This window comes from Diadema antillarum, unplaced genomic scaffold (assembly GCF_040938485.1).
Source record: "Diadema antillarum isolate AM-2024a unplaced genomic scaffold, OU_Dant_1.0 scf00000177, whole genome shotgun sequence".
In the NCBI taxonomy this organism is placed as follows: Eukaryota; Metazoa; Echinodermata; class Echinoidea; order Diadematoida; family Diadematidae; genus Diadema; species Diadema antillarum.
Window position 1 is genome coordinate 340,863 of NW_027271066.1, and position 27,277 is coordinate 368,139.

Consider the following 27,277-nt stretch of genomic DNA (forward strand, 5'->3'; position numbering starts at 1 on the left):
CTTTATTTTTTCAAACCCTCGAATACGTAGCATTCATCTTGACATTCTGAGATAAAGAGAAAAGAAATCACACTACAAACTCTTCGCCTTAACATCAAATAATTATGCATTATGCAGTGTTGGAATGCTGAAACATTGAAGCGCAGTTAAATGGTGCACACGAAGCTTTAGTGAATACGTTATAATCGCTAGCACACCATTGGCTTAACATCTTTAGAGTAAGTGCACACAGTTTATTAGAGATGAAAACGGTAAGACATCGTCATGATTGCTACTAGAGTGTGATGATAACTTTGATGTCCAGGCTTCGACTAATGTGCTGTTGTAACCGTCCTCGAACGAGTCTTGTAGTGAGTGACGTCATTATTTGAGGCCAGGGTGCTCTGGAACTCTCCCACGGGAAACTGCGAAGCTTTTCTCCGCACGGCCGAGGCCGTGTTATCCTCGGGCTTCTGCAATATGATGTAGCACTTTGGAACGAACATGAACCCCAGTATCATGGCGTTCGATAACCACGTGGTGATCATTTGAAGCAACGACTGAAGGCTCCCGTTCACGGAGAAGTACAGGGGCAGGGATACGATCCAAATGACAATGTAAAAGAGCATTGTGACAGTGATGTAGCGAGTCTCGTGGAAATTTTCTGGGATTTTCCTGGCCCTGAATGACAGTACAAAGCAGACAATCGCTATAAGTGCGATGTAGCTGTACATCACGATAAAGCAGTACAGATTACTCTCACAGACGATGTAGATCTTGGTGGTTGATAGATTGTACTCGAAGCGCACTTCAGAGGGCGCCAACGAAAGATAGGCTGTCACCATGGCACCCTGGATGATCCAGAGAAAGATGAAGAATACGACCTGCGCGGACGTGTTGCGCAGTACGCGTTTGATGATGGAGGCGTTCCGCCATGACGAGGTGTCGAAGACAGCCAGGATCCGCCTCGTCTTGACGAGAAACAGCGCGAGAATGGCCGCGTTCAGGACGCTGTGGAGAGCGATCCTGAAGTTGCACGACCAGTTGGTCGGCATGCCAACGTAGAGGACGGGCTCGACGAAGCCAAGCATGAGCAGGCAGAGGAGGCAGTAGCTGAGCGGTCGATTGGAGGCGCGAACCACCGCGGTGTCATGGTGATGAATGAACACTCCCAGGGATACCAGCGTGCAGACGACACCGATACCGCACAGCACGAGACAGACGATTGCCACGGGGTTGTGCCACACTAGGACGTCCGTCATCTTCGGGATGCATTCAGTCCTGTTCTCGTTGGACCACGTGCCCTCCGGGCACTGGTTACACAGCGTTCGGCCTGTTGAAAAAAAAAATACAGAATCGATGGAATGATTATTATAATCAACTGCCTCTTCAGTTTCCCCCAAATTAGACATGACAGCACAAGAAACACAGATGCAATATAGACATAGAAATAGGTCAGAATCACGATAAGCCCAAACCAGTATTGTGTAATAGAAAGATGAGTAGACGGACAGGCAGAAAGATAGAGATAGATAAACAGATAGATTGGTATATGAAGATAGATAAAATTATAGTCTGATAGTCTGATAATGATGGATGAGATAGACAGATCGAGATTAAACTTAAAAGATAGAGAGAGAAATAATTCAGACAGAATGATGAAGACAGTGGGTTTCTTGGTCTATTTTTTCCTACTCATTGTTAATTGAGTTAGATACGAACAAATCCCCAGATGGGCCTGTTGTTGTCTGACGACATTGTGTTCTGCAGCCATACACCGATTGCTTGAACGTGTGATTATAGCTTGATTGATGATAGGGCCTGCAGAGGATGGGCAGACCTGCAGGGGCATCCCAGCTTTTCACTTTCGTTATCACTTTTTTCCCTTAAATTTCTATTCTTATTTTTTAAATCTATGATTGACAATAGCACCAGAGGACATTCGATGATGAGGCGTAGAGAAAATAAAGACAATACCCAAGAAGTTAATAGACAGGATCTTATAAGGACCACCCTGTCTCCCCCTCCCCCGTAATCATTTTTTCTCCCTCTCCTTGTCTCCCCTCCAACCTCCCAATCTATCCCTCTTGCTCTTTTTTTTCTCTCTCTCTTTTGGCAGCATCATGCAAGTTGAATTTATTCAACCCAATAACCCACATCAGTCACAATTTATCATAGAATGATGTTCTCAAAACAACCATGCAGCACGATATTTAGGAAATATTGGCACAGAAGTCAATCATGCCTTTATTTTTTGCCATCTCGCCTTTGGTATCGTTTTGACAATTGACGTTTTCCATTCGACGGGATTAATTCAAGTAGTGAATAATTTCAGAGGCGAGGATAACGTCATTTTTTTTTCCCAAATCGATAAGGTTACGCCGCCCAAGGCCATTTGCTGTATGTTAACACAACGTCTGCCTGAATGTTATGGATGTGTGGAACCTAATCCACGCAATCACTCTTTTTTCCTTCTTTCTTTTTTTTTTAGCACAACGTATGGCTTACTGCATTTGATCTCAGTATTTGCCTTCACCATTGGCAAGAAACTTTCTTCTCCCGCTATTGGAGATATTGGATTATACCTACGGGCTGATGGACGTGATTAGTAGAGAGTGTAAGGCAAATAAATGAATAAATAAATAAAAATTGTATTGAGTCGATATTGCATCGCTTGTGTCAGCTGTTGTTGTATGTATAGGATGTGTGTCGTCAACGTATGGAGGGGTTTTCTTTCCTTAATGCACTTTACACATAGTCAGGTGGAATATTACATCGCACACAAGCTTAAGCGTCTTGTTTAGCATGTCCATACATAAGTTATTTTGCGACCTATAAACCATTTCCCCATAGGGAACTTGAACAACATTGATATGATTGTATTTGTATTGGCCAGATCAAAAGATGCATACCAATATTAACGCGCTTGCAAATAAGGTGAGATCCTACTGCGTATTGCAGTTAGCTTTGACTAATGAAATATACAAGCAAATAATATCAAAATCGAAATAACAAAAAGAAACAATTATTTTGGTCTCTACTACCATTGACTACTTATACATATGATTTGACGGGATGATGTCACCATCCAATAACTCATCCATTACCTTGTGTATAAAATATGACACAGTACACTCGAGTTATAATGTCCACGCATTTATAACAAAATTCCCGTTACAACGATGAATAGAAATTCAGGTCGCAAGATTACCATCTATACACACTGAGAAAAAAAGGTTCAATAAGGGAGCTAGAAGGGTTCGAAGTCGCGAAAATGGGTGCAAACTACACGATTTGAGAAAATGGTGGAACTTTGCTTCTTATATGGTTCATTTTGGGTTCGATCTTGCCACGGTCATTGACGGTGCAATATTACGCCCCAAACTAGTCTCAAAACAAAGGCCATCCTATGGTGTTGCTCGGCACTAAAATGCAATATTATATATCCTTGTGCTGATATTATGAACATATATTTTTTGATATCAGGAAACTTAAATTTCTTTCATATTCTATAATCATTCATCGAGAGTATATTTTCAAATTAAGTTGAGTCCATGATGAAAGGGGTCTACTAACAAAACAAAAGTAGAATACCTGATTGCTTGTCTGGTATTGACCAATCACATTGTACACATAACCTAGGAGGTTTAACAGATGAAGTTCCAACTGGATGTAATTATTCAAATAGTCGTCAGATTTCCATTGCTGTACAAAACAATTCCACAGGTGCATTTGTGCCTTCGCTGATCGGGATTCGATGCCGCCGTCTCACTGAGCAATCTGAAGATTCATTGTAGACGTTTACGTAATTTTGGCTATATTTTGCTTCAAATGAAATCCTATACTTTAAGATAAAAACATATAAAACAAATGTCAATGCTGAACAGAAATATTATTGGGCATAAGTGTTAATCAGAGCTGTTTCATGTGAAAGTGTTTAAACTGTACCCTGGATAGCCGGTTTATTTTATCACTTTTCCTCATGATTCTGACAAAGCAAACTGATATGAATATTCAAATAGAATTCTCTATCAATAGAAACATCAGATTACTGCCCAGGCATGCCTATTAGAATAATGTTCGTTTTATTTCATTTTTTTTTTTGAGCAATTTCTATTCGTGTATCCCCGTGTCTTTAACATTCACCTAACCTATCTCTTATTGGTTGGGATGTCGAAACGTAATTACCATTACAAAGACATATCTTCCTGTTTGTGGTTCATTCTTGCTAAGGTGCAATATTGAGCCCATAACAAGTCTCAAAGAAAGACCCATATGGTGTTGATCGACGCTTGAATACAATATTGCATACCGTCGTGGTGCTACTATGTACATGTTTTTTTTTAAGACATCATAAAACTTGATGTTCTCCCATAATTTCATAATCATTCATCGGAGCATTTTTAAATGAAGTTGAGTCTTTGATGAAAGGGTTTGCGAACAAGCTAACGAAGAATACTTGACTGCTCGTCTGGTATTGACCAATCGAAATGGAATATGTCACAGCATTCCCTGCATGCTTACTGTGCGATGATGGAATCAAACCCTACTACACGCTAAAGATTTTCGTTGCGACTCGATCTCGGGACAGAAAAAAAAGTCAATACTTTTTCAAGGCCCTCAAATCTGGAATTCCATCCACTCTGATGTGAAATGTAAGAAAACGGTACAAAGTTTTAAGGAAGCTTTAAAACGTATTTTACTTGAAAGGTTTTCTGGAAGTTACCAATATCATTTTACGAATTTATAAGAGACTAGCAAGATAGGGCGTAAATATTCATAAATGAATGATACACGCCAAAAAATCAAAATAACAACAACAACAACGTTTGTGAAAATGACATCTTGTGTATTGCCAATATGCGCTGGTCCATGTTTTTGTCTGTGTATGCATGTGTGTGTATGTGTGAGTGTGTGTGTGTGTTTGTGTGTGTGTGTTTGCCAATGTTTTTCTCTGTATATACAATGTATTTACTTTTTCCGGGATTAGTTTTAAATAAGGCCAATTGCCTTCTCACTCACCCCTTCACTTGATATCTTTTGCTGTTTGTTTGCTTTGTTTGTTTGTTTGTTTGTCACATTGTCATTTTATTCATACCATTGTCACATTTTATGTATGCATATTTTATTAAGTGAACCTAAAGGAAATGATAAACTAAAATCATTTAGAGAGCAAACTCGCGGATATATAAGGGTGCAAACTACACGATTTATTTGTAAGGGTTGATTTTTTCCCCCTTTTTTTTCATGGATTCATGCACGGTAAAGCCTAAGGGTAAAATGCATGCACATGAAAAATGCAAGCACATGTTTCCGTGTGCTTGCAAACACCACATTTTAGAATGAATAAAGACTAGCTGTGATAGTGGAATTTCTCATGAATAAATAATAAAGCATTAAAACCCTGGCTATTGTTCAACACCATTGTCAGGGTGTTAACCACATACTCCCATACACACCCATTGACCCCTGTGCAAAGTGAAAATTTTGTACAGAGGGTTGGAAATAGAGCAAAATCTGTAACCTAACTGTGAAATTGAACATGGATTTCATGAAACTGATTTGTGTTTTAAACCACCTCCAACGAAATGGTACACTATACAACTATCTCCCATATCAATGATAGTGTTATCTGATACATAGTTACTGAATTATTAAGAATCAAAAGTGGAATTTTTTTTTAAACGCCTATTAATCCATAGAATACATTCGATGCAAAATAATGACATGGATGTTTCCTAGAGTGTCAATTCACGGACCCAGTAGTTTGGTCACCTGGTGTGGGCATGTTCATTCTTTTCTTGAACATGATTTATGAATTCAATGAATTGTTGAGTCGTGCAAACTTGTGTGCACATAAGTTGACTCCCAGATGGCTCATTGCACAGCTCGTTCATGCGTGTTTGAGCTGAGCATCTAGCGCAAATTCCATTTCCATAGCAGATGAGCTCTTCTGAGGCTTTTCGTAGCGGCTTACTGCAACTCTGACTTCAAATTATTTTGTCCACTTCATAATATCAAGACCCCGCAGATTCCTACCACGTGGAAAATGGTGAGTTAAAACATCATCGTAAAGCATGGTTTGAAATATCCACAATGTTCTCGACCAAGGCCTTACTCTCGATATTACCCTTCATTAAATTTCTTGTATCTGTTATGTTTTTGGTTGTATAGCCATGTCTTATAATGTAGGCTTGCAGGCAGTAATATTAAAATGTTCATTTTAGAGTTCTGTTAAAACTGGCTAGTTTTATGCGTGCTGTTTTCTGTTCTATTTTGTTTTGTTTCGTAACCATTCTGTGGAATTAGAACAGCTTTAGCGATAAAATGTCTTGCTAAAGACGTCATGGCATTCCGATTTCAGATTTCAGATTCATTTATTGTTCATTTAGGAAATTCTTTTTGTTGGTACATGCTCGTGCACATAGGAATATCTACATACATGCATAAACTCACATATATTCATGTACATGTACACATTATAAATGATACAATTTTCACTACATACACAATTATACAAGCATAATTTATACTCACAATACAGTGAACACATACATAATCACAAATTTCAAGTAATTCTTTGTATTTACCGATCAACAACAAAACAAAATAGTTAAGAAAACGTGGAATCGGATATTCCTATAGGAAGTGTATCCTTAACATAACCTTTACGCCACCTCCCCCCCCCCCCCACACACACACAAACACACATCCCCAAGGATAATACATCGCGTCGTGCCATACCACATTTGATTGATAACGAATAAAAGGAACGGAACTGAAGTTGATGAATAATTGTTGATAAACTTATGGATAAATAGACTAGTGTACTAACTAAACTTATAATGGCAACATTGCACGCTTATCTTTATGCTGGGATAATTCTCTGTAGTCAGGTATAGTGTTAGTGGTAGACTTAAGTTCACCCTGTATGCAGCAAGGCAGTGCATAAAAATTGAACTATACATTAAGCTGCCATGGAGAGAGTTATGTAGTCACATTTGCATAAGTTAGCTCTTCTGCAAAATTATTACACACGCATGAACAGTGGCCTTGAACTCATGACACTTGATTTTCCTTTTCAGGTATTCAAGCAAGATACAATAATTTGCGCGCATTCTCCTGATCACGTAAACTGATATGCAATTCTGAAGGACAGAGTGATTCCTCAACAGAATATGTAAGTTTCATTAATGGATTAATCCGTAATACATGTACACTTGTATATGTATTTTCAGGTTATTGATTCATCTAGATTTTCAGCATGTGATATCCGTGAAGTATATTATATTAAAGCGTATTATTACACATGAACGCAGTTTTATCAGTTACTATAACGTAGCCACCGTTTAGTGGGTTGCGGAAAATTTGATACGACTATAGTGCAATTTTTGATACCATCTATAATCGAGAGATATGTTAGGCCTACTCAAGTGGACCATTGCGATCATTCATTCTTGCCTTTTCCGTTCTACGTCTTCTCAGTTTTTTTGGACTTTTTCCTGAAAACTCCATGATGGATTGTAACTCATACAGGCAGCATCTCTACCCCGCAAGAATCTTCATTTGTTTTTTCATTTGTTTTTATTTATTTATTTATATATTATTTATTTTATTCTATTCTATTTTATTTATTATTATTATTATTTATTTTTTATTTTTATTATTATTATTATTTATTTTTTTTTTTTTGGGGGGGGGGGGTAATCTTCATTTCTGTACCCAGTATTATCAAAGTAAATCAAATCAATGTTATGAATAAGTAGAGGGGGCTATATTTTCTCTTTTGTGTGTGTGTGGTAGCAGGATTTGAGGTGCCAACCATAATGGGCGTCATTACACCCATTGCCATGGCCAGCACCCGGACCATCATCTGTGGCAAGCTCAGCAACGGCTGAATGGCTGAGGTCTATAAGTCTTACTCCTTTCCTAACTGTGTAAAATATACAGCAAACTGATGTTAAATTGGCATGTAATTTGATGTTGTCTTACTTTGTTATTTTATGTTATGAAGACTTTGAGTTGGTCAGGAAAAATGTGGGAATATTTGAATATGCCCTATGTCATAAATGTATGCAGGCCTACATAAAAGGTGTGTATTTTCATCTCAGTCCAAATTCGCCACATTTTTCTTTTCAACATGACTTTACTCAGCCTATTCCACATTTATTTTTTTTTTCAGCTCTAACTTAGTGATATCGGCATGCTGTCTCCTAATTCCCCGTCTGCCTGGAGAGGACATGCTGTATGTCTGTGACAAAGTAAGTGCTGCACTTTTATTTTTTTATGGGAGACGGGAATTCCATCTGCTTTGTGACTAGAAATATAAGAGGAATATTTCTTTGCAACATTATCATGTTTTACTTATATGACAAAGAGCTGAAATAAATCTATCCCACCGGATTTGTTTAGAAACCAATATCAAAGCTTAAAGGGATGGTATAATATTGGTGGAGGTGAGGATTTGGGCTTTTAACTTTTTGTGATATACCAAGAACCTACTTATGAAATAATAGAGAGTATGCCATGCTAAGAGGAATTCTAAAGATTATTTGATGAAAATTGGTTTTGAAATGGATGAGCCATCCAAAAACAAAATGAAACGCAGCGATCGTGATAAAAAGTGAGTCCTGTATTATATTATTATTGCTCTGTTTTGGATATCGCAGCTATTTCAAAACCATTTCTCATTATTTCAGCAAAAGACGTTAGAAACCTGAAGTAGATCTATGCAATCAATTTAATTTTCCATTTTCTGGTCAATGGTCATAGTTGCAACCTGTTAGTTTATGTAAGCAACAAAACCGTCTACAGTGTAAACGACCTATTTCCTTCGAAATTTTATTCAGTCATTATTTATTCATGCCAAAATCTCTTTCAGAACCTGGCAGCACTAAATCCCACAATCTTCACTGTGAATGCTGCGCACTATTTGGCTGGATGGTTGTGAAATCTGCCCGAATTCCTGTATACAATCGTGTCTTCCTTCGCTACAATGTTTCCGGCCTTCTGTGCTCTGTGGCTTTCAGTATCCCAGACAAGGCAGAAACACCCGATGCATACTTCAGCAGTACATTGCAAGCCTTGATCTGAACAGGCAACTATCACGAAGAAAAACCTACGGCATTTCATTAACAATATTGTTCAATAATTGTCTTGATATAGTTTACCAGCCTAAAGTTTTCATGGTGTATACTTTTACAAGGAATTGTCACCAGAGAAATGATGTTGTTCAGCTTGTCCCTCCGTTCGTACATCAGTCTGTTATCGATTATGGCAACGTTGTATCACGAAGGGAAATGAAACGAAAAGTACAAGTGGACAAGTTAATGCAGGGAGATTACTTTAGCAGTTGAACACATCGTCACAAATTGAGGAATATCGGAAAATCCGTTGAAGAGTTATATATACACATATATTTAGAGTTTCAGTGCCGCCATTACGAGATGAGAAAGCTACATCTTTGACGTCAACCATGGAAAATTATATAAAGAAATGTAAAGAAAATACGCATAGTTTCACGTTTCTAGCATTACAAAAGGAGCACTTGATTTACTTCTTCCAGAAGGAGGTGGGGGTAATATTACCCTTAACATTATGGCAACGACAAATAAGTGGAGGCAATTTGTACTTTTTATTTAGAATCATATTTTATGGAATTCCCTTGATACTTTCTTCATATACGTTTCCATACATGAAAGTGACACTGAAACTTTAAAAAATGAATAACTTCCACTGGATCATACGATTTTCCATGTTCACTTATGTGTTCTTATGATATTGCTCCAATCCACGGGTACATTTGGGTTTCATTCCCCTTGAAGTACTGTTTGAGGTATCCAAATGAAACTTTGCATATGTATGTACGATTGGATGAAGTTACTTCTACCACCTTGTGGGTGCCAGCGTTGAAGGTCAAATATTGTAGGTCATTGTCAAATTCTACAATGTCATTTCGTGCTCTTTCTTTGTATCTCACCTTGTAAGCACTGTCTACATAGTATTGTGGCGTTCTTTTAATAACTTTCCACACTTTTGAGCTATATGACCACCAAATTCACTCCCCAGAACATCTAAAGATGGCTGTCAAGTGTTGATATTGGTCAAGTCCGACTCCGTCAACAGTCAAAAAGTCAATGAGCTTAAATTTGAAAATCACTGTAATCACAAATTCGATATGTGGGCAAGACATCACTTCCCTTTTACCTTGTTAGATGGTGAATATTTGTGAAGCTTCCGTTTCTAATTCACACAGCATCAGCATACCTTATGTCTGAGAATAGTGGTAAAGAAGATTAGATACTTTGGCAACAGCGTGTAAAATTCGCAAAATTTTATTTTGTGCCTTATTTGCTGAACAAACGTCGTAGGAGGACTACAACCTGCCAGGCAGTATGGCGGAACAATTACTCTATTATTAGCGTCATAGAATAAATGACAATGATGTAGTTCTGAAGCATGCTATTCATTAGATACTTTTGCAATGACTCCATGTATACTTTTAATCGAACTAGGTTTATAATCACCAATGTCTTGTACTTGAATAACGACAGAATGATTTCGGTGAGGAAAGTTTTCTGTCACGTCATTTAGGAATAAGGGAACGTGTCAATATTATGCTATTTGTTCCATAGTTATTTCTGAAGTGGTTAAATGTATTTTCCTTTAAAAAAAAAACATCATTTTATATATACCTACGTTGCATCCAGATGCCTATTCGTTGAAAAATATGGGCAATGTATTCAAAGGACAAAGATCATACACTAATGGGCCTAGGGTATACAACATTTCACTCGTTGTTGTTGTTTTGCTTTGTTTTGTTTTGTGTTGTTGTTGTTGTTGTTTTTTTTTTTTTTTTTTTTTTTGGGGGGGGGGGGGGGACACGGTTCAAAGTGTCCTGAAACCTTGTATAATACATGCATTTAGTCATGTATGATGCTAAACTGTTCCCGCTCATACAAATGCAGCCGTTTCAAGGAAATAACATAAGATTATTCTTATACTCCATGATTTGGTAATGCTTAAGTGGTTCATAAGAGTCCAGTAAAACTGTGTACAGAACAAAAAGTGGATTTGACAATGGTATACGATATCCGCAATTTACTCTTTGACGGGGTCTATCATCCGATTAATATGTATAAGCACGGTAGTCCCCTACTCAGGAAACTACAAGTTAGATAAGCTGCAATCATTTTGCACGCGACCATGGCGTTATAGCCAAAGGTGATCTGCAAATCCCCGTGTGCCTACAGAGGATTGGAAAACGTAACAACTTTCTATGTATAGAACAACGAAACAGAAACTGGTGCATGTATTATTCTCAGTCACTTTGTTAGTCATTATGATGATTTGCTCATTGCAGTTCCGGAATCTCAGCTCGAGGGACTCGAATTGATCACCCAAAACAAAATCTTAATACATAACCATGATAACTGCGATTCTGCCTAGTCTCCATTGGTAGCCCATAAAATGCTGGTATCAAGTTCGATTTTCATATTATAATTATACCTTGTATTTAGATGTTTTCATCGAAATGCCCGTATACCTGAATATGGTATGCGTATGTCAGTTAAGTATCTAAACCATAATGAATTGTAGTCGTAATCTAAGTGCCAAGAATCTCATGATTTGAATAAGTGTGAACACCAAGACATGTCGTGATAAGGACTTTAAGACAATTGGCATCGTCATTATAAAACAAACTCCTAATTGTAAGACATGTTTTAAATTTTGGATAAATTCATGTCTATGCTGGAAACATATCTTTTTGATGATTCGTGATAACGTCACTGTTACATGAATATAGTACGCATGGAAATATGTAGGCCTATTCGTTTAAATGCATACAAACAACTTGTTAAATCCTCTTACATTTTTTTTTTTAGATATGGTGCATACTTTAGAAATGTACGTAGCATGCTTTTGTTTTTTGAGGCTTTGTGTACTGGCAAAAAGCATATCTTATTCTTATAGATTATGTGAATAAGTACGTATTCAAGTACGTTTTGAATAAAACGTATCCAGACAAATGTATATCATATTTTTACCTCTTCCTTCATGCAGATGTATGCTCTTGCGTAGAGGGTTTGTTTGATAGATAGTGATAGTGCTCACCTCATTGGAAAGGTAATTGGGTAAATATTTGGTTTTAGTATGTCATTCAAACACAACTATAAGTTAACTTCTACATTAACATTTCAAAACTCACAAATTCCAAGCACACATTTCATGATTCACAGGATCCAAATTACACCAATCTTATTTACTTTGCAGAGTGCAACAACAGCATAAGTTTGATATACTGAGCAAACAGGCTTGCATTAGTTCGCACTATTCAAGGTTTAAAGTAGTTAAGTAACCAAATTGTACCTTGTTATGTATATTAAGTATATTTACCTTATAGGTATAATGTTGCAAATATGTGGTGCTTATTTCATCCATAACTGCTGCAAAATTGCTTCTTTAAAGGAGCCAATCAGTGTCACTGCCTGTTCCTCTAGAGACGCAATATTGCCCAGTAATCTCAAGGTTCACTTGAGGTTATACTGGGCAACATTGCGCCTCTAAAGGCGTAGAGAGTGACACTGACTGGCTCCTTTAAAGAAGCAATTTTGCTGCAGTCATGGATCAAATAAGCACCACATAGGTGCAACATTATACCTATATATATGGCATAAAATCGCACCCTCAAAAGAGGCTACAATCTTGGAACTTAGGGTGCTTCTTTGCACCCTCACGAAAGGTGTAAAGTTGCACCAAAAGTAGAGGCAAGAGAGGGTGCAAAGTTGCGCCGAAAATTAAAGGGAGAAAGATCGCACCCTCAAGAAAGGTGCATCTCAGCACCAATTAGTGTGGGTGGAAAGATGCACCCTCAAGAAAAGGGTGCAACTTAGCACCACTTAGTGTGGGTGGAAATATGCACCCAAGGGAACCACTTCGCACCCTCAATAAAGGGTGCAATGTTGCACCTTCTTTGGCGGTGCAAAGGTGCACCCACAGGTTGCAAGGTTATACCCTCGCGCAAGGTACCACTTTTGCACCCATTTCTCGAGGGTGCAAGATAACACCCATAGGGAGCCACCAGTGTGACATCACTTTGCACCCTTAAAAGGTGCAAGAATGAATCATTTTTTTCTTAGTGTGTATTTACATACTTTACTGTTCGGTTAAACTGCAATTTCGATAAGATGAAAGAAAACCGCAGGTCCCGTGAACTTCGTTATAACGGGAGTGCACTGTTTATAAAAACTAAGCTCGACGTGGGATAACTAAAGCAATGTGAAATTATAATTATACCAAATTGTGCCAAATAAAATGGAATGAAGTGAAGTGAAATGAAATGAAATGCGATGAAATGAAATGAAATCAAAATGAAATGAAATGAAATGAAATGAAATGAAATGAAATGAAATGAAATGAAATGAAATGAAATGAAACGAAACGAAATGTAATTAAATGAAATGAAATGAAATGAAATGAAACGAAATAAGATGAGATGAGATGAAGTGAAATGAAACAAAGTGCAATTAAAAGGATGTTGTCCATGCAGTTACCTGTTTGGTTGGTAATCGAACCGACTGGACAAGCCTCGCAGTCAAAGCAGCAAGGTAGTGAGCCCTCTCTCGACACCTTCACGAAACCAGGTTGACAAGGAGCACGGCATACTCCCTCGGGCGCCTGCATGCACAGAGAGTTGGGTGTTGAATTGAAAAGGGAGTGAGACAGAATTAGGTAAGCATCACAGCTTTAGGTAACGATGATATTTTGTGTCAGGCATTAATTATCATACGCGCATACCAATGATTATGCTGATGCCTTCTAGATCAAAAGTAAACGGATTAAACAAAATGAAATTGAAAAAAGAACCTCACAATTATCAAACAAGTCCAAGAGATGGATCAGCAAAAAGTGACAGTGTGTGTGTTTGTTTGTGTACTATTTCACATCTCGTATTTATTTAGATGTATTAGACACAATATTACCATCGTTATTGTTATCAAGATGTTTCACATTAATCAAGACATGCACGAAACGTTCGATCGACATTTACTTTCTTGTAGGCACATTTTTTTGTTTGTTTTTTTACACCCTGATTGCTTGATAATTGTTCAAGAGCTGGATGATTGGGGAGGTCCCGCGGAAAATGGCAGGCGATAGACATATTGAAAGAGCAGATGCTCCGTAACATATTCGCAGCGACATATTCTATTCTCAAAGGGAAGCTCTCTTCCAAGATGCGCGGAGGCAAAATGAGGTAGTGAAATTGAGCTTGGAGTTAAAGATGGATTGGTAATTCAATTAGCCAATGATAGTAAGACCAACTAGTAGGGCCTACCGTGAGAAATTCACATAATGTGTATCAAGTTTTCCTCTTGTTTACGAAGTGCAGCTAGAAAATTCCATTAGATCACAATTATTGGCATAGAGAGGTAATACAATTTGATGTCTGTAATGACCCTCTGTTTTAGTTTTACTAAACTTTGAATTTGTTCCCCGGTATCTTTTCCCCCTTTATAATCTGCTTATGATGATAGCGAGATGTTGGTTAGCAGCTCCCCTCACAGGAAATTTCCAGCGGGTGAAGCAAGACACAATGTACTCTAGTTTATTCATTTATTTGTATACGTGTGTGGTTTTTGTTTGGTTTTTGTTTTGTAATATTTGTTTCACCGTGATGCTGACGGCGACGTGTAATTTTGTTGCCCGCCAAGCGAACTTCACTATAATCTGCCGAGATTCGATAACAATGACCTCTAACGGCATGCAAAAACAGAGGGTCAGAGGTGGGAGAGAAGGGTCGAGTGTGGAGGGTGGGTGTCTTCTTTTGGACCTATAACACACGAGTCACGTTCTGTAAGGAAGATGATGGTGCTTGGGGATGACTCCCATCATCTCACCGTTGCTCTATCATCCATCATCGAGAGACAGCTTGTCTTAAATGCTTACAACCTTGGTCGAGATGGGGCACGATTTTGTCTTTTCTCGCGTGGCAACGTCACAACAGCGCACGGGTGACATAATATCTGGAACGGGTCATGCCAGGCAATCAGGCGCTTTTGTTTCACTTTTCTGTTTTCCCTGTTTAAGCGCTTTATGATAAAACTTTTTACTCTTTACCCTTCATCGATGATCCATCAGGATCTTGTGAAATGACGTAGAGAATGAATGCTAATTATGTTGGACATGATGTTGGAGGAGATACTTATGTCCGCCCCTTGCTACTTTTCCAGCTACCATCATCGCTCTCCATCCCGTAGAGCGTACAGCCTCTTCAAAAAGTTTAAAGTTGATACAAAGAAGTGTCGGAAGTCCTTACTTTAAAGTTTTTATGCCACCAATTTCTTTATATCATTTTTCTTTTTTATGGCATTTGAGCTATTCTCTCCGGCGGGATCATTTTTAATGGTTTAAGATTTCAGTTGCTTGCGTAGCTACGTTTGCAGTCTGTGAAATCATGGGGTGCCTTTTAAATTGTAGACCTTTCCTGTGATTTCACTTACCCTGACTTATTTATGGGAACTAGCATGACTAGGGACGAAGCTCTTTCCTAGCTTCCATAGATGAGTCACATCGGGGCATTAAATGAATGGACGAGGCCGGGCAAGAGCAGTGTTTGAAGTTTACTAACGACCAGCCATGAAAGTGGTCTTAAGTGCAGGTAAAATTGATGTGCTGTCGCAAATCATGTAACTCACAGCCTGCCTACTTACTACCGACACAGGAGTATGAGCCATTGGCTTTTTCTTGACATTTCAACTCACAGGGCTTAGCAGGACATTAGTTATATGTCAGCGGTTGTTTGGGCTGTTGTTTTCTGTTTGTTGTGGTTGTGGCATTTTTAAAGTATCTTAGGCAGTCTAAAGACGAAAATCACCAATATGGACATTATCAGATCAGGTTCCAGTCAAAACAAAGACAATCGTTACAGAACCCACCGCTACATTGTCACCTATATGTTATTTGTGGAAATTAAAAAAAAAAGTTCTAAATACTGGTCCTGCTCAAAATTTCCCGCCATTTTCATTTAACGGTTGCTGTGCTTGTTCTCGTTGTTTTTGTCGTTGTTGTTTTTTTCTCATCAGACTGCTGTATGTTTTTACAAAGCCTTGCTCATAATGGACCCTGAACATGGCGTTCACGTGTTGATAATGGTGTTATTACTTTTCAATAGTAACTGGTACATCGCGGAAAAGGTGATGACATGCATCAGGTTCTTTCCTCCTTGCCAAAAACAAGATTAATTCAATCAGAGTTTGTCATCCTAACACCATGAATATAATATCAGTCACCCTAGATTCTTGAGCATATACAAACCGACTTATCGACTAGACATAAATACCCATCAGCTGGCTAAAGCATCAGAGCGAGGCGGAAATGCGTTGTCTTGGCACGTTGGTAAAGTATTCCGCCTCACTAGTCCATTAAGTTATCAGCATTAAATGAAATTGAAAGGGGGAGCTTTTGCCTTTTTGAAGAAAAAAAAAACGCAGTGTTTGCTTCGTTTCAACGATTTCCCCTAAAAGGCCGGTCGGCACACATTAAAGAAATTGACAGGAATGACTAAGAAGCAGAATCCCGCATAAAAATTGAAACAAACACCGAGCTGCGAAATGATGCGGGGGAACAGTTATATATCAATACAATAGTTTCCTCCTTTTCGCCTTGCCTTTCAAATCTACCCTTCCAAACTAGCTACAGGCAGAAATGTTTGCTTTTAAACCATTACCTCGATTTCTCATCGCAGTAATCTGAAGAAGAAAAAAATGTCGAGGAAAAACAAAGATATCCCAAAATCATAGTGGAGACATACTCTGTGCTTCATAAACTTAATTGTTCATTTCAATCAAAATGTATGTCATGCAAAAACAAACCAGCAGAGTACGTAACGAAAAAGAGTATCCCAAATACTAACAACATGCCGCCCATTTTTGATTACGCATAGCGTTCTCGTATATGTTTTTTTTTTTATCATTTGCGTTTCAGCAGCACCATGTATCACGTGTATACACAAGACACAATGCTACATTCTCACCAAAACTGCACAAAAACAAAATTACTTTAATGATTATTTGTCCTATTTTCCTCAGTTTTGCAGCCTTATATTCTCGAACATGTCAAATGACGTGTTCTCACAGTGACCCATGGACAAAATCTTAGGAACAACAAGGACGCAGGGACACCAACCATTTCATATCTTGATTAGATGTAACCTTGTCGGAGCCGGATAGGCAATGCACGGTTATTAAATGGTTTCTTCGTGAATTACCCATAATGGAAACGGTTATTTACCCTTGTGATAGACAAAATGTGATGTTCAAGCACGAATATTATTGGTACGCATTCGCACATGTTCAAGTACTATGCATGCACACACACACACACACACACACACACACACACACACACACACCTCTGGAATAAAAACAATACGAACCAAATTAAAAACAAACAAACAAACAAACAGAACAATGTGTCCAAAAGTCTGAGAGAAAGAAAATGAAAGAGAGAGAGAGAGAAAGAGAGAGAGAGAGAGATGAATATCGATTTATCAGACCAGCAAAAATAAACTGGAAAACGTGAAGTTAATAGCGACACTTCCAGTAAACACAGCGACAACAGGTAATCTGGATGCAGACATCATACACCTGCATGCACAGATGTTTACGTTCTCTCTCTCTCTCTCTCTCTCTCTCTCTCTCCATCTCTCTCTCTCTCTCTCCATCTCTCTCTCTCTCTCTGTCTGAGGAATGAAAGTCACAATCAGACTATTTTTTTTTGTCTCACACACGCATGATTGAGCAAATCATGCACGTAAGGACGATCAATTGCTTCCATGAGACGCTTTTCATCTCAATCGTACCAATCCGTGGTCAACTGATCATCTTGGGAAATCATGGGATGGTTGTATGTACATTTTCCTGGCGTCTGTTTCTGTTCTCGTTTGTTTGTTCGTTTTGTTGCTGTTGTTGCTTATTGAATGGCAACAAAAGAACATGTATTCAGGTTAATATTTTTTCCTCTTTTTTTTTCCTGCTGTGATTTGTTTCTTAGTACTGGTTTTTTTCTCCCCCCCCCCTTTTTTTTCATAGCAGCTTTGCCTTTTGATGCCATGCTTCTCAACCAGTGGGTTGCGAAACTCTCATATGTGGACCGCGATGTCGGCCAGAAATAACAGGAAAATAGCTTGATATTTGATCTAACCTCAGCGGGCCTCAGGAAAACTTGTAAGAGCCAAAGTGGGCCTCGGGTTTAAAAAAAAATGTTAAGAATTACGACAATGTATATGAATGGATCACAGGCGTAAGAAATGCAATTGTGTCCCTGCACGACAAACTGATTAATATTGTAACCGTGAAACGTTACAGAATAATTATAATTTGGCCTGGGAGGTCCATCTTTAGACGGGGCTCAAGATTAGCGGTAGCCCGGTGGTCCGGTGGTGCGGGTCACTAAAACTTGACGTCGAGCTACCAATTTCAAAAAAAAAGGTCATCCTGTTGTGGCCCGATCGGGCAACTAAAACTCAAAATGAATTGTTTCGTTTGCTTTTATTTCGGCCCAATTCATCTTTGTTTTGGGGTTGTTGTTGTTGTTGTTGTTGTTGTTGTTGTTGTTGTTTTTGGTTTTTGGTTTTTGTTTTGGTTTTTTTTTGGGGGGGGGGCACCAAAATTTTAGATTTAAAATATTAGTCACCAGAGAGGGGAAAAAAGCTAGTATCGAGCCCTGTTTTAGGTATAGGGCATTTGAAGACTGAATAAATATGAGTCATCATCCACTCGCTGAGCTTTGTGACTCAGCTGTAATGATCATGTTTGCTTACACAGGATTGCATTCTTCTTCTTCTTCTTCTTTTCAAGTAAAGATTTAATGAATTAAAGTACCACGATGCATGAAACGAAATCAAAGAGAGAATGTTCATGTACAGAAGTCATTATATCTTGAAAGGCTATTATTTTGATTAAATGGTTTATTTTTTCCATCCATCATTATCAAATGGTGATTCAATAGTTTTATGAATATGTTTATACGTTGGTATATAATACATCGTACATTCTGTTTTCTTTGAACTTGTATCGGCAACAAAAACGTGATAGTGATAGTGAAAATGAATTTGAATTTGAAGTAAAATCGAATTAGAAGAAGAATGAAACCTAAATATAATGTGAATTGAGAGAATGCAGCAATATTAGTAGAACGCATCAATTAAAGTTTGAAGAAAATGGGAAAATTTCCGTGCTGCCATCTCTGGATGAGAAGACTATGAACAGCGTTGTAAAGGAATTAAGAAGAAAATTCAACATTTTTTCACTTTTCTATAGGATAACAAAAGATCACTTCTCTCTTTCAAAAAAACAGAAAATGTATCAGTGCCAGTAATAAATCGAGGGAATGCGCAATTTTAATGCCAAATAAAAAAAAAACAGATGAAATGAATTTTTTTAACATTTTCTTTGTATCTACTGTAAGTCACTAACTGTAGTAGTATTTTCAGTCAGCAATGTAAACACCGAAATTAATATATATATATATATATATATATATATATATATATATATATATATATATATGTATATATTACTTTTAAACGGATCGTTCTATTTTCTTCAAACTTTCTTCTTATGTTATCGCGTAAACGGAATTGATCACTTTTCTTTGACTAAGAAAACAGATAATGATTATTACATTTGCAGGAACAACAGAACATGATGTTTCAAAGAACATTTTGGATCACACTTTTATCCGAAATTGGATGGTCCGCAATAGTTGCTACTTATGGTTAATAAACATGAAATCAAAATAAGATATTCATAACATCTTTTGTGTCATGGTTTGGTTTCTGGTTCATTCTCGTTCATTCTGGTTCAAATCGCTTCTCGAGCTACATGACCAAAAACTATGCAACCCGCTTTTGTCCCTTTCCTAATCAACAGTGTCCAGAAGAGTCTAATCGTACAGCTCAGATGTATTGTAATGGATTTTACTTCTTTGTGTCAGGTAAATCATCACTTCAAAGCTATGAATATGCTCTCGCAGATAATTTAAACACCAATCCGTCTGACCCACTCACTTCGCTGTCTGTTATGCTCGGTAACTATTTAAAGATGAGCTTTAATTACTTCTCTACCAATTTTTATTTCAACAAACGTAAACAGGAGAAAACTGACCAGAAATGGATATAATTCATTAGTGGAAAAATGAGCAAAGAAAATGGGATTCCTGGAATGGAATGGAATCCCATTTTATTTGCTCATTTTTCCACTAATAAACTATATTCATTTCAGATCAGTTTTCTCCTTTTTACGTTTGTTACATACTCAAAAAGCTGAATCACTTCGGTGATCCCTCACATTTATCCCCAAGTTGAATTATCCTTAGGGTTTATGCCGGGTTCAAGTATGTGTATGTGTGCCACACACAAACACACTGCTATAGCTTCTGACCATTCGAGCATTGAAAATTTAGGGTTTCTGGGACGAACATTGAATTAGGGCTTTCTATACTGCTATATCTCAGTCGGTAGAGCACCGGTCTAGCAATCTGGAGATCCCGATGGATTCTCATTTTCTTTGCTCATTTTTCCATTAATTTTTGTTTTAGTGACAACTGAATCTCAAAAGCAGCCAAATTAATCCTCTACTAGAAAAAAAAATGGCTGGAAGCAACCATCGACAAAAGACCCATACATTCTTTATATCATTCACATTCGAGGAAAATGGAATGCACGAGCTCCAGAGTACTAGGAAAATGTATTAAATTTATCAAATGGATAAATTGCAAAATGTATGTTATTGTGAAACGGCATTTCGAAGATCGATTTCTGTAGGTTTCTTTTGTCATTTTGTTTTTGCCTCCTCAAAAACGCAAAAGAGCAGTACTAGCCGGCGGCGACTACCTTCAGCCCATCTAACATGATCCCCACACGTGGATGACGGATGAAGATAGAGGAGGGAATCTCTCAGTTCGACAAGCCAGCTCGCTCTACATTACCAAATTGGCCCGGACCGCTCTAATAGCGACTAAGGAGTCTCCTCTCGTCTTGTGCTTTACTCTGAGTTGCTGTTGTTGTTTCTGTTGTCTCTCCGTCACGAAAAGATAAGGGAAGGGGCGGGGGGGGGGGGGAGGGGAGGAAAGGGGTTGTGGAGTTTCCCGCCAATGGACGGTGTATCGCTCTTTCTGGGCCAATGAACTATATCAGCGACCTATATCGAATAATGGGTCAATATATTGAATCAGGCCAGAAGGCAATATTCTACAGGTGCGAGACATCATGCGAGTGTCATAATAATATTTAAGGGCCTACAAGAAATGATATGCATTACTGTTAGTGTTGCCTATCATTAATTTTGTTCTCATGTTTTAAAGGGGGGGGGGGGGTTAATCCAACGCATCGCTTCCCCTGGTACAACAATGGTTATCTTCTCTTCGAAACTGTACATACACACACAAACACACAAATGATGATATTGGAGTAAAACAAAAGGAGAATTTGATCTTTTTTTTTTTCTTCCTTGTAAGGAACAAGACACCGCTGAAAAGAGTGATAATTGAGTTCTTGTGATACAGCGCCTATTCAGGAGGATTATGCGGCAGCTGACTTATTGACCGTCGTTGACCGTCGGTAACCTGAAAGGACTCTGGCGAAAGAGACCCTTATAAAGCACCATTACGATTATCGGCAATCTTTTATGTGTGGTCATTTGCACAACGCACGCGTCTCTGTCCATGCTTAACATATCGGCACCATCGGCACGTTTGTAGGGCGCACCCGACGACGACAATTTACAGCTCGTCTGAGTTCGATTACCAGGGCCGTCCATCAACCCTGTCATTAAGACATTACGCTGTCTTGTTTGTGGAGGAGAAGGGCAAAAAAACACAGGGAGGTAACAAGCGCAGAAGCGCACTTTAATTGTCTGTGCATAATAAACCCAGCCTCAAAAAGGTTAAGGCAGGCAAAATACGCGGCTGGTAGAGTAATTACAGTAATGATTTAAGGCACATTGTTGCTCGTTTGCGGCCGACTTTATGTTCTCATTTCATATCCCCCCCCCCTCTCCCGACCCACATACACACTCATGCATCTTGCTTGAGGAAGAATATAGAAGAACAGAGGGGCTACGTTGCTTCAGGGAGGTATATCCCTGGTTGCTTTAAGAAGTTGGCACACTTAGTGCTGACAAAGTTTCTTTCCAGTAAATTCTTTTAGAGTTAGTTTCTTCTTCTTTCTTTTCTTTTGTCCTTTCACACTTAATTCTGTCTCAATTGAAATGTTTACATTTAAAAAAATATGATATGTAATTAGTACCTATGTAATGTATGTGTGTAAGGCGCTTTGCATCAATTTAACGTTTCCCGTCAGCCTGTAAGACTCCCTCATTCTCAGACAAAAAAAAAATGCCAAATTTGCTTTGTTTTGTCTTCATAAAAACCTACTTGCCAAATCCCTGCAAAATTCAATCCTCTTTTTTTTTCCTCGGTCAGTAAAATGTCACGTTCAATAAACACAGACACAGTCCAAATAGTGTGCGTTACCTACCTGTCCATTGTTAATGTCCTGATGCCAATTGATTTGTGTCGTGTCAATGCTGAGGACGCCCTCTCCGTTCGGGTACACATCATAGCGTCCGATTTCGGTAAACCTGATGGGTCGCTCGGCGGAGGTCGCCGCCGTTGTAACGTTATCCGACGCCGTCACACCTCCAGACACTGCTGCCTCGCGCTTCCAATGAATAATGCAAAAATTGGCCGCCATTTCGCCATTTTCGTTAAACGTGTGATAAGGCAACGTGTCCTTTGATCCCGCGTGCTTGGTAAAGTTGACTGCCTTCAGGTAATTGATGAGCTGCCAAGATTCCAGGTTATTCGGATCGGGACACATTCCGTCCGCCAGAAGTCCCCCGGGCTCTCGGCACCTTTCGACGCTGCGCAGGGTGTAGGCAGCGGCATACACGGCTAAGTATACATGATAGAGAGTAAACGATCGCGAGTATCCTCGTACACTCTCCAGGTCCATGAGTTCGTGAGACGCGCACAACTTTGCAGCTGTCTTGTTTTCGTCGGAGAGGTCGCAATTGAAATTGGTTTCCCAGATCTCTCTCAGCCATGTGTCGTTCTCAAACTTCGGGTTGGTTGGGTTGAGTGTTGACAAGTAGTTCACGTACCCAGGTATTTCGTGCGTCTGGAGAACAACGCCCAGAACATTGCCAAGGATAGTGTAATTCTGGCTTGAAATCAGAGTGGAAGTCGCCCAAATTTCGCTGGCTATCCACGTCATTTCTGTGTATGGAAGAAACAAAAGAGGCGATAAGTTCATAACCAGGTATTACGAGAAAAATATAGACACCACGGGACACATCAATTAATGCAGAGCCGTGGACAGCATCGTGGACACTCAAGAGTAGATGTTCTGCGTTTGGAATGTCAGAACATGACCACGACACTGTCATGACTGTTGTTCAAAAAACCCTGCCCTGTGGTTGAGGCATGAATGTAAAGTATAAATGTTTAACACCAGCTCTACGATTCTTCTCGCACTTTACCTGCCCAGGTTGAGAAGATGAAGCAGAGCAACGGTGGCATATCAATGTTACCAGTGTGATGAGCACGTTGTAATGGGGTGGTAACGACCTGTTATCATAATCTATATTATACGGTATGTATTTGGTGCGCATTATTTTGTTATAGTCTGTCGCACGTGACGGTATCAACTTCGTATCCCCCTGCATGCATGTTCAAGTCCACATCAATATTTCAAGGTCATGATTAACGAGGTATGTAATCAGTTCCACTCCAGTTACATCTTAAAAACACCCAAGGAACTACGACCGTGTTCACTTAGTAAACAAGTGAAGAGTTTGTTTGCAAAAACCGATAAGTCCATTTTTGAAGATTTTGAAGTACGGTCTCTGTCATAAAGTACAAAATAATACCTTTTGAATGATATATTGGTCACTACAAAGGTACATTTTTGAAGTTATGGTCAAAAGAAGCAAAAAAAGAATTATTATTCTCTTTATTTTTTTTTACCTTTAACCGCAAATATCTCCATTTGACAAATATGGACTTATCGGTTTTTGCAAACAAACTCTTCAAGTGTAACTACTTCCAAGGGTATAGTGTTTTATATTTTCCCCCTTTTTTGCCGAACTCAAACAGAGTAAGAGGTAAAGTCTCTCAGATAACGGATTATGTTATCATTGGTTCTTACCAAAGAGAGTTTTGGCAAACACGCAAACAAACACGAACGTTTATGTAAAGACAGTTTATTCCTGATATACCATTATCTTTTCAAATGAGAAGTCACCGACAATACTTTCGATCTCTGATTTACAGCCAAAATCACAGCCACACTTTAGTCGCTAGTCATCTGGTAATATTGCATTTTGATAAAGAAACTGCAGAATGGGATAGAGTAACTTTAATTGTACTTGCCAATAATATCTTTCCCGATAGTTGCTACACTTGCGACGACGCAAGAAATCCTATTAAATCTTATGGGAAAATGAAGCCTGGAGAGAAGAATGACAAACGAAAAAAAAAAACCATATCCTTCGTTTATTTTTGTATTTTTTCTTCCCTTTTTGAAGAGAATGTTCTTTGGGTCCCTGGGGCAAGAAAGGACAGTCACATGATCAATATCAAACGACTCAGAGGGCGGATACGGGCTGAAGGAATCATTATGATGAAAGAAGAGCATGATCTACGCTGATGACTTTATATCATACGGAACAGCTGAAATATCTAATCAGGCAATATCAAGCAAGCGTTTGACATTTCATCCGGGTATTTGGGGGGCTGGACGCAGGGAGGTGAAGAGAGGTTGGATCATTGGCTCTTAACTTGCCATGTCGCTAACAGGACCGTAGCCGACGGCGAGAAACAACAAGCGCGGGAAAATCTAGAGGAATTCAATCAGACGAGAGATTTCACTCATTCTGATGGCAGATATCATGACATACTTGAAGTACTGCTTGATACTCCTTACTCTAAAACTTAGAAAGATCAAGGCTTAAAAAAAGAATAGGGACTTACTCTACATGGCGTGACGGTCTTAAATGCATACGAGTTCAATTTTCATTTAAAGACTGTGTTTTTGTTTGTTTGTTTGTTTGTTTTTTTTTTGCTTTGATTCATGGTGGCTGATACATCATGAGAGCAAGAAATAGACATTGTATGCCGTAGCGAATGTGCAGAAGTCGTATGTAGGATTCTGTTGGTGTATATCATAGTCCCATCGGTAATATTTCTGTCATATAAATGCATTCCTAATTAAGATTCAATTCAATTATTTTATTTTATTTTTCATCAATAAAAGGACATGCATAACACAAGGTGAGACATTTTTCATCTCAACTTTTAGACAATTCGGATGGACAAATCATTGAATATAATGCAAATTATCATATGTATGAATGGTATTGTAACGACTAAAAAAGGAACAATGCACACTTTGTCATTATAACAAGACAAAACGTAAATAATTCTATGATGATGGAAAAGAGTGTTCCACTAAAAAGCAGAGCTTGTAGCACGTGGATCACTTAAAAAAAAAAAACAAATAACAGCACAATATACCAATATACCGATATGCCAATATACGAATATACCAAAATCAAACAGCCAGACTTAATTCTCTGCCGGTGCCTGTCCGCTTTCCATAGTTCGAACTGACAAGGTAAAAGAAGGTTGCGCTATGAAGCTGGCAAAGTTCATTCGCAAATGTAATGGAACAATCGATTGGATGTTGACCCCATAAACATTTCATGAACAAAATGTAGCCTATACAGAGGAGCATAAGGTGACATGAAATCATGTCCACATCAAACTTTCAAGGCTTCATTCAATTCTGTGGATAACATGAATTTTTGGATGTATGTATGGATGGTGTATGGTTATATTCCCTATCAAACAGGCGTCAGTAATGGTTTCGATTGATACGATTTATTTCATTAAAAAAGTTTTACGACGCCAACTTCCAACCTCGAAGTGCCCCTCTTTGGCAGAGTTCTGCCTTCTCGCGTGGCAAGCGCCTGCGGAAAAGACGGTGTAAGGTGGCGTCATAACTTTCTGGTCGTATTTTAGACGTCGTCACATAAACTTTCAAGAGCGACGTTTGCAGTACGCTTTCATATCGATTATAAGCTTTCTTATCCATAATTTATTTTTACGGCAACATTAACTTTGTGTCTCACAGTCATAGCAACTATACATTAATTGACTATAGTGAGATGCCCAGCAGGGAATGATTCGTATAAGTTTCATGATGATATCATTCCCTCAAACTTCATAAGTTCCATGACAGAAACACAACTCTTTTCTTTTTCTATGCAGTGGCTGTCTTTTCGCAACACGTTCGTGTATAATATTCTTTCTTTCCTGGTTTTGATGTTCTTTCTGATTCCTCCATCCCCAAGAATGCCTCCTGTTATGTGTATTTATTCATGTTGTTTTTTCCAAAAAAAAAACAACGTTATACGGTTTTTACTAGAGCAACAACAGCAACAAAACCTTTTGACTCGTAAATAAGATTCCTTACAATTCTTTGATATAAAAAAAAAAAAATCTGCAGAGTTACGGAATATATTCTTTTATATTATTCTAAAGGTCATATTGGGAACTGAAAACATGTGCGATTACAAATTCCTCTAAGAAAAAAAAAAAGCCCTGCATGTTAGCGGTCTCCTTTCTATCTATTCAAATTTCCTATCATTCATCAATCTACTTAAAGTGCTTTTATGTGTATGTTTCAGGATCCATTACTTTCCATTACAAGCTCCAGAAACTTGCATTGTAATGGTCTCGTTTCTATTCATTCGAATTCGCCATTATCCATCAAATCGTTACAATATGTACTTTTTGCTAGCACGATATTTTATTTTTGTCCTCAATTCTCAAAGAAGCCACTGACTAGTTCAAATATTTGATATCCTACTAGAAAAAATAAGAAGAACTAATTGATTTTTTTTTTATTCTCTACATGAGTTACCTAAGAGGCACCCCATGGGCGTATTCAAAATACGAAATTGTAAGAAGTAAAAGGAGATATTATAGAAAGAGGGCAAGACAGAGAGAAGAAGAGACAGACAGGTGTGTGTGTGTGTGTGTGCGTGTGTGTGTGTGTGTGTTATACACATTATTCAAGCAATGAATAAATGTAACGAAGTTTATGCGTTCATGTGTATATTATTGAAGCTTTTTTTCTATTTTTCCCCAAGTCATTGCGCCGAAAAAAAAACATGTTACGTGTTTATCGTTTGTAACGTGGTATTATGTTTTTTTAAGGTTTGTAGAAGCAGGT

General features: G+C 38.3%; 1 protein-coding gene across 1 annotated transcript in view; it reads right to left on the minus strand.

The window, feature by feature from the left end:
- Nucleotides 1–311: 311 nt before the first annotated feature.
- The window catches only part of LOC139722915 (extracellular calcium-sensing receptor-like), a 107,678-nt gene continuing 80,712 nt past the window's right edge, over nt 312–27,277 (minus strand). The window contains exons 3-5 of the mRNA XM_071634196.1: nt 22,517–23,256; nt 13,533–13,656; nt 312–1,312 (exon numbers count right to left, since the gene is read on the minus strand). Coding sequence (XP_071490297.1) covers nt 312–1,312; nt 13,533–13,656; nt 22,517–23,256 — 1,865 coding nt within the window. The remainder of the gene's footprint in view (nt 1,313–13,532; nt 13,657–22,516; nt 23,257–27,277) is intronic.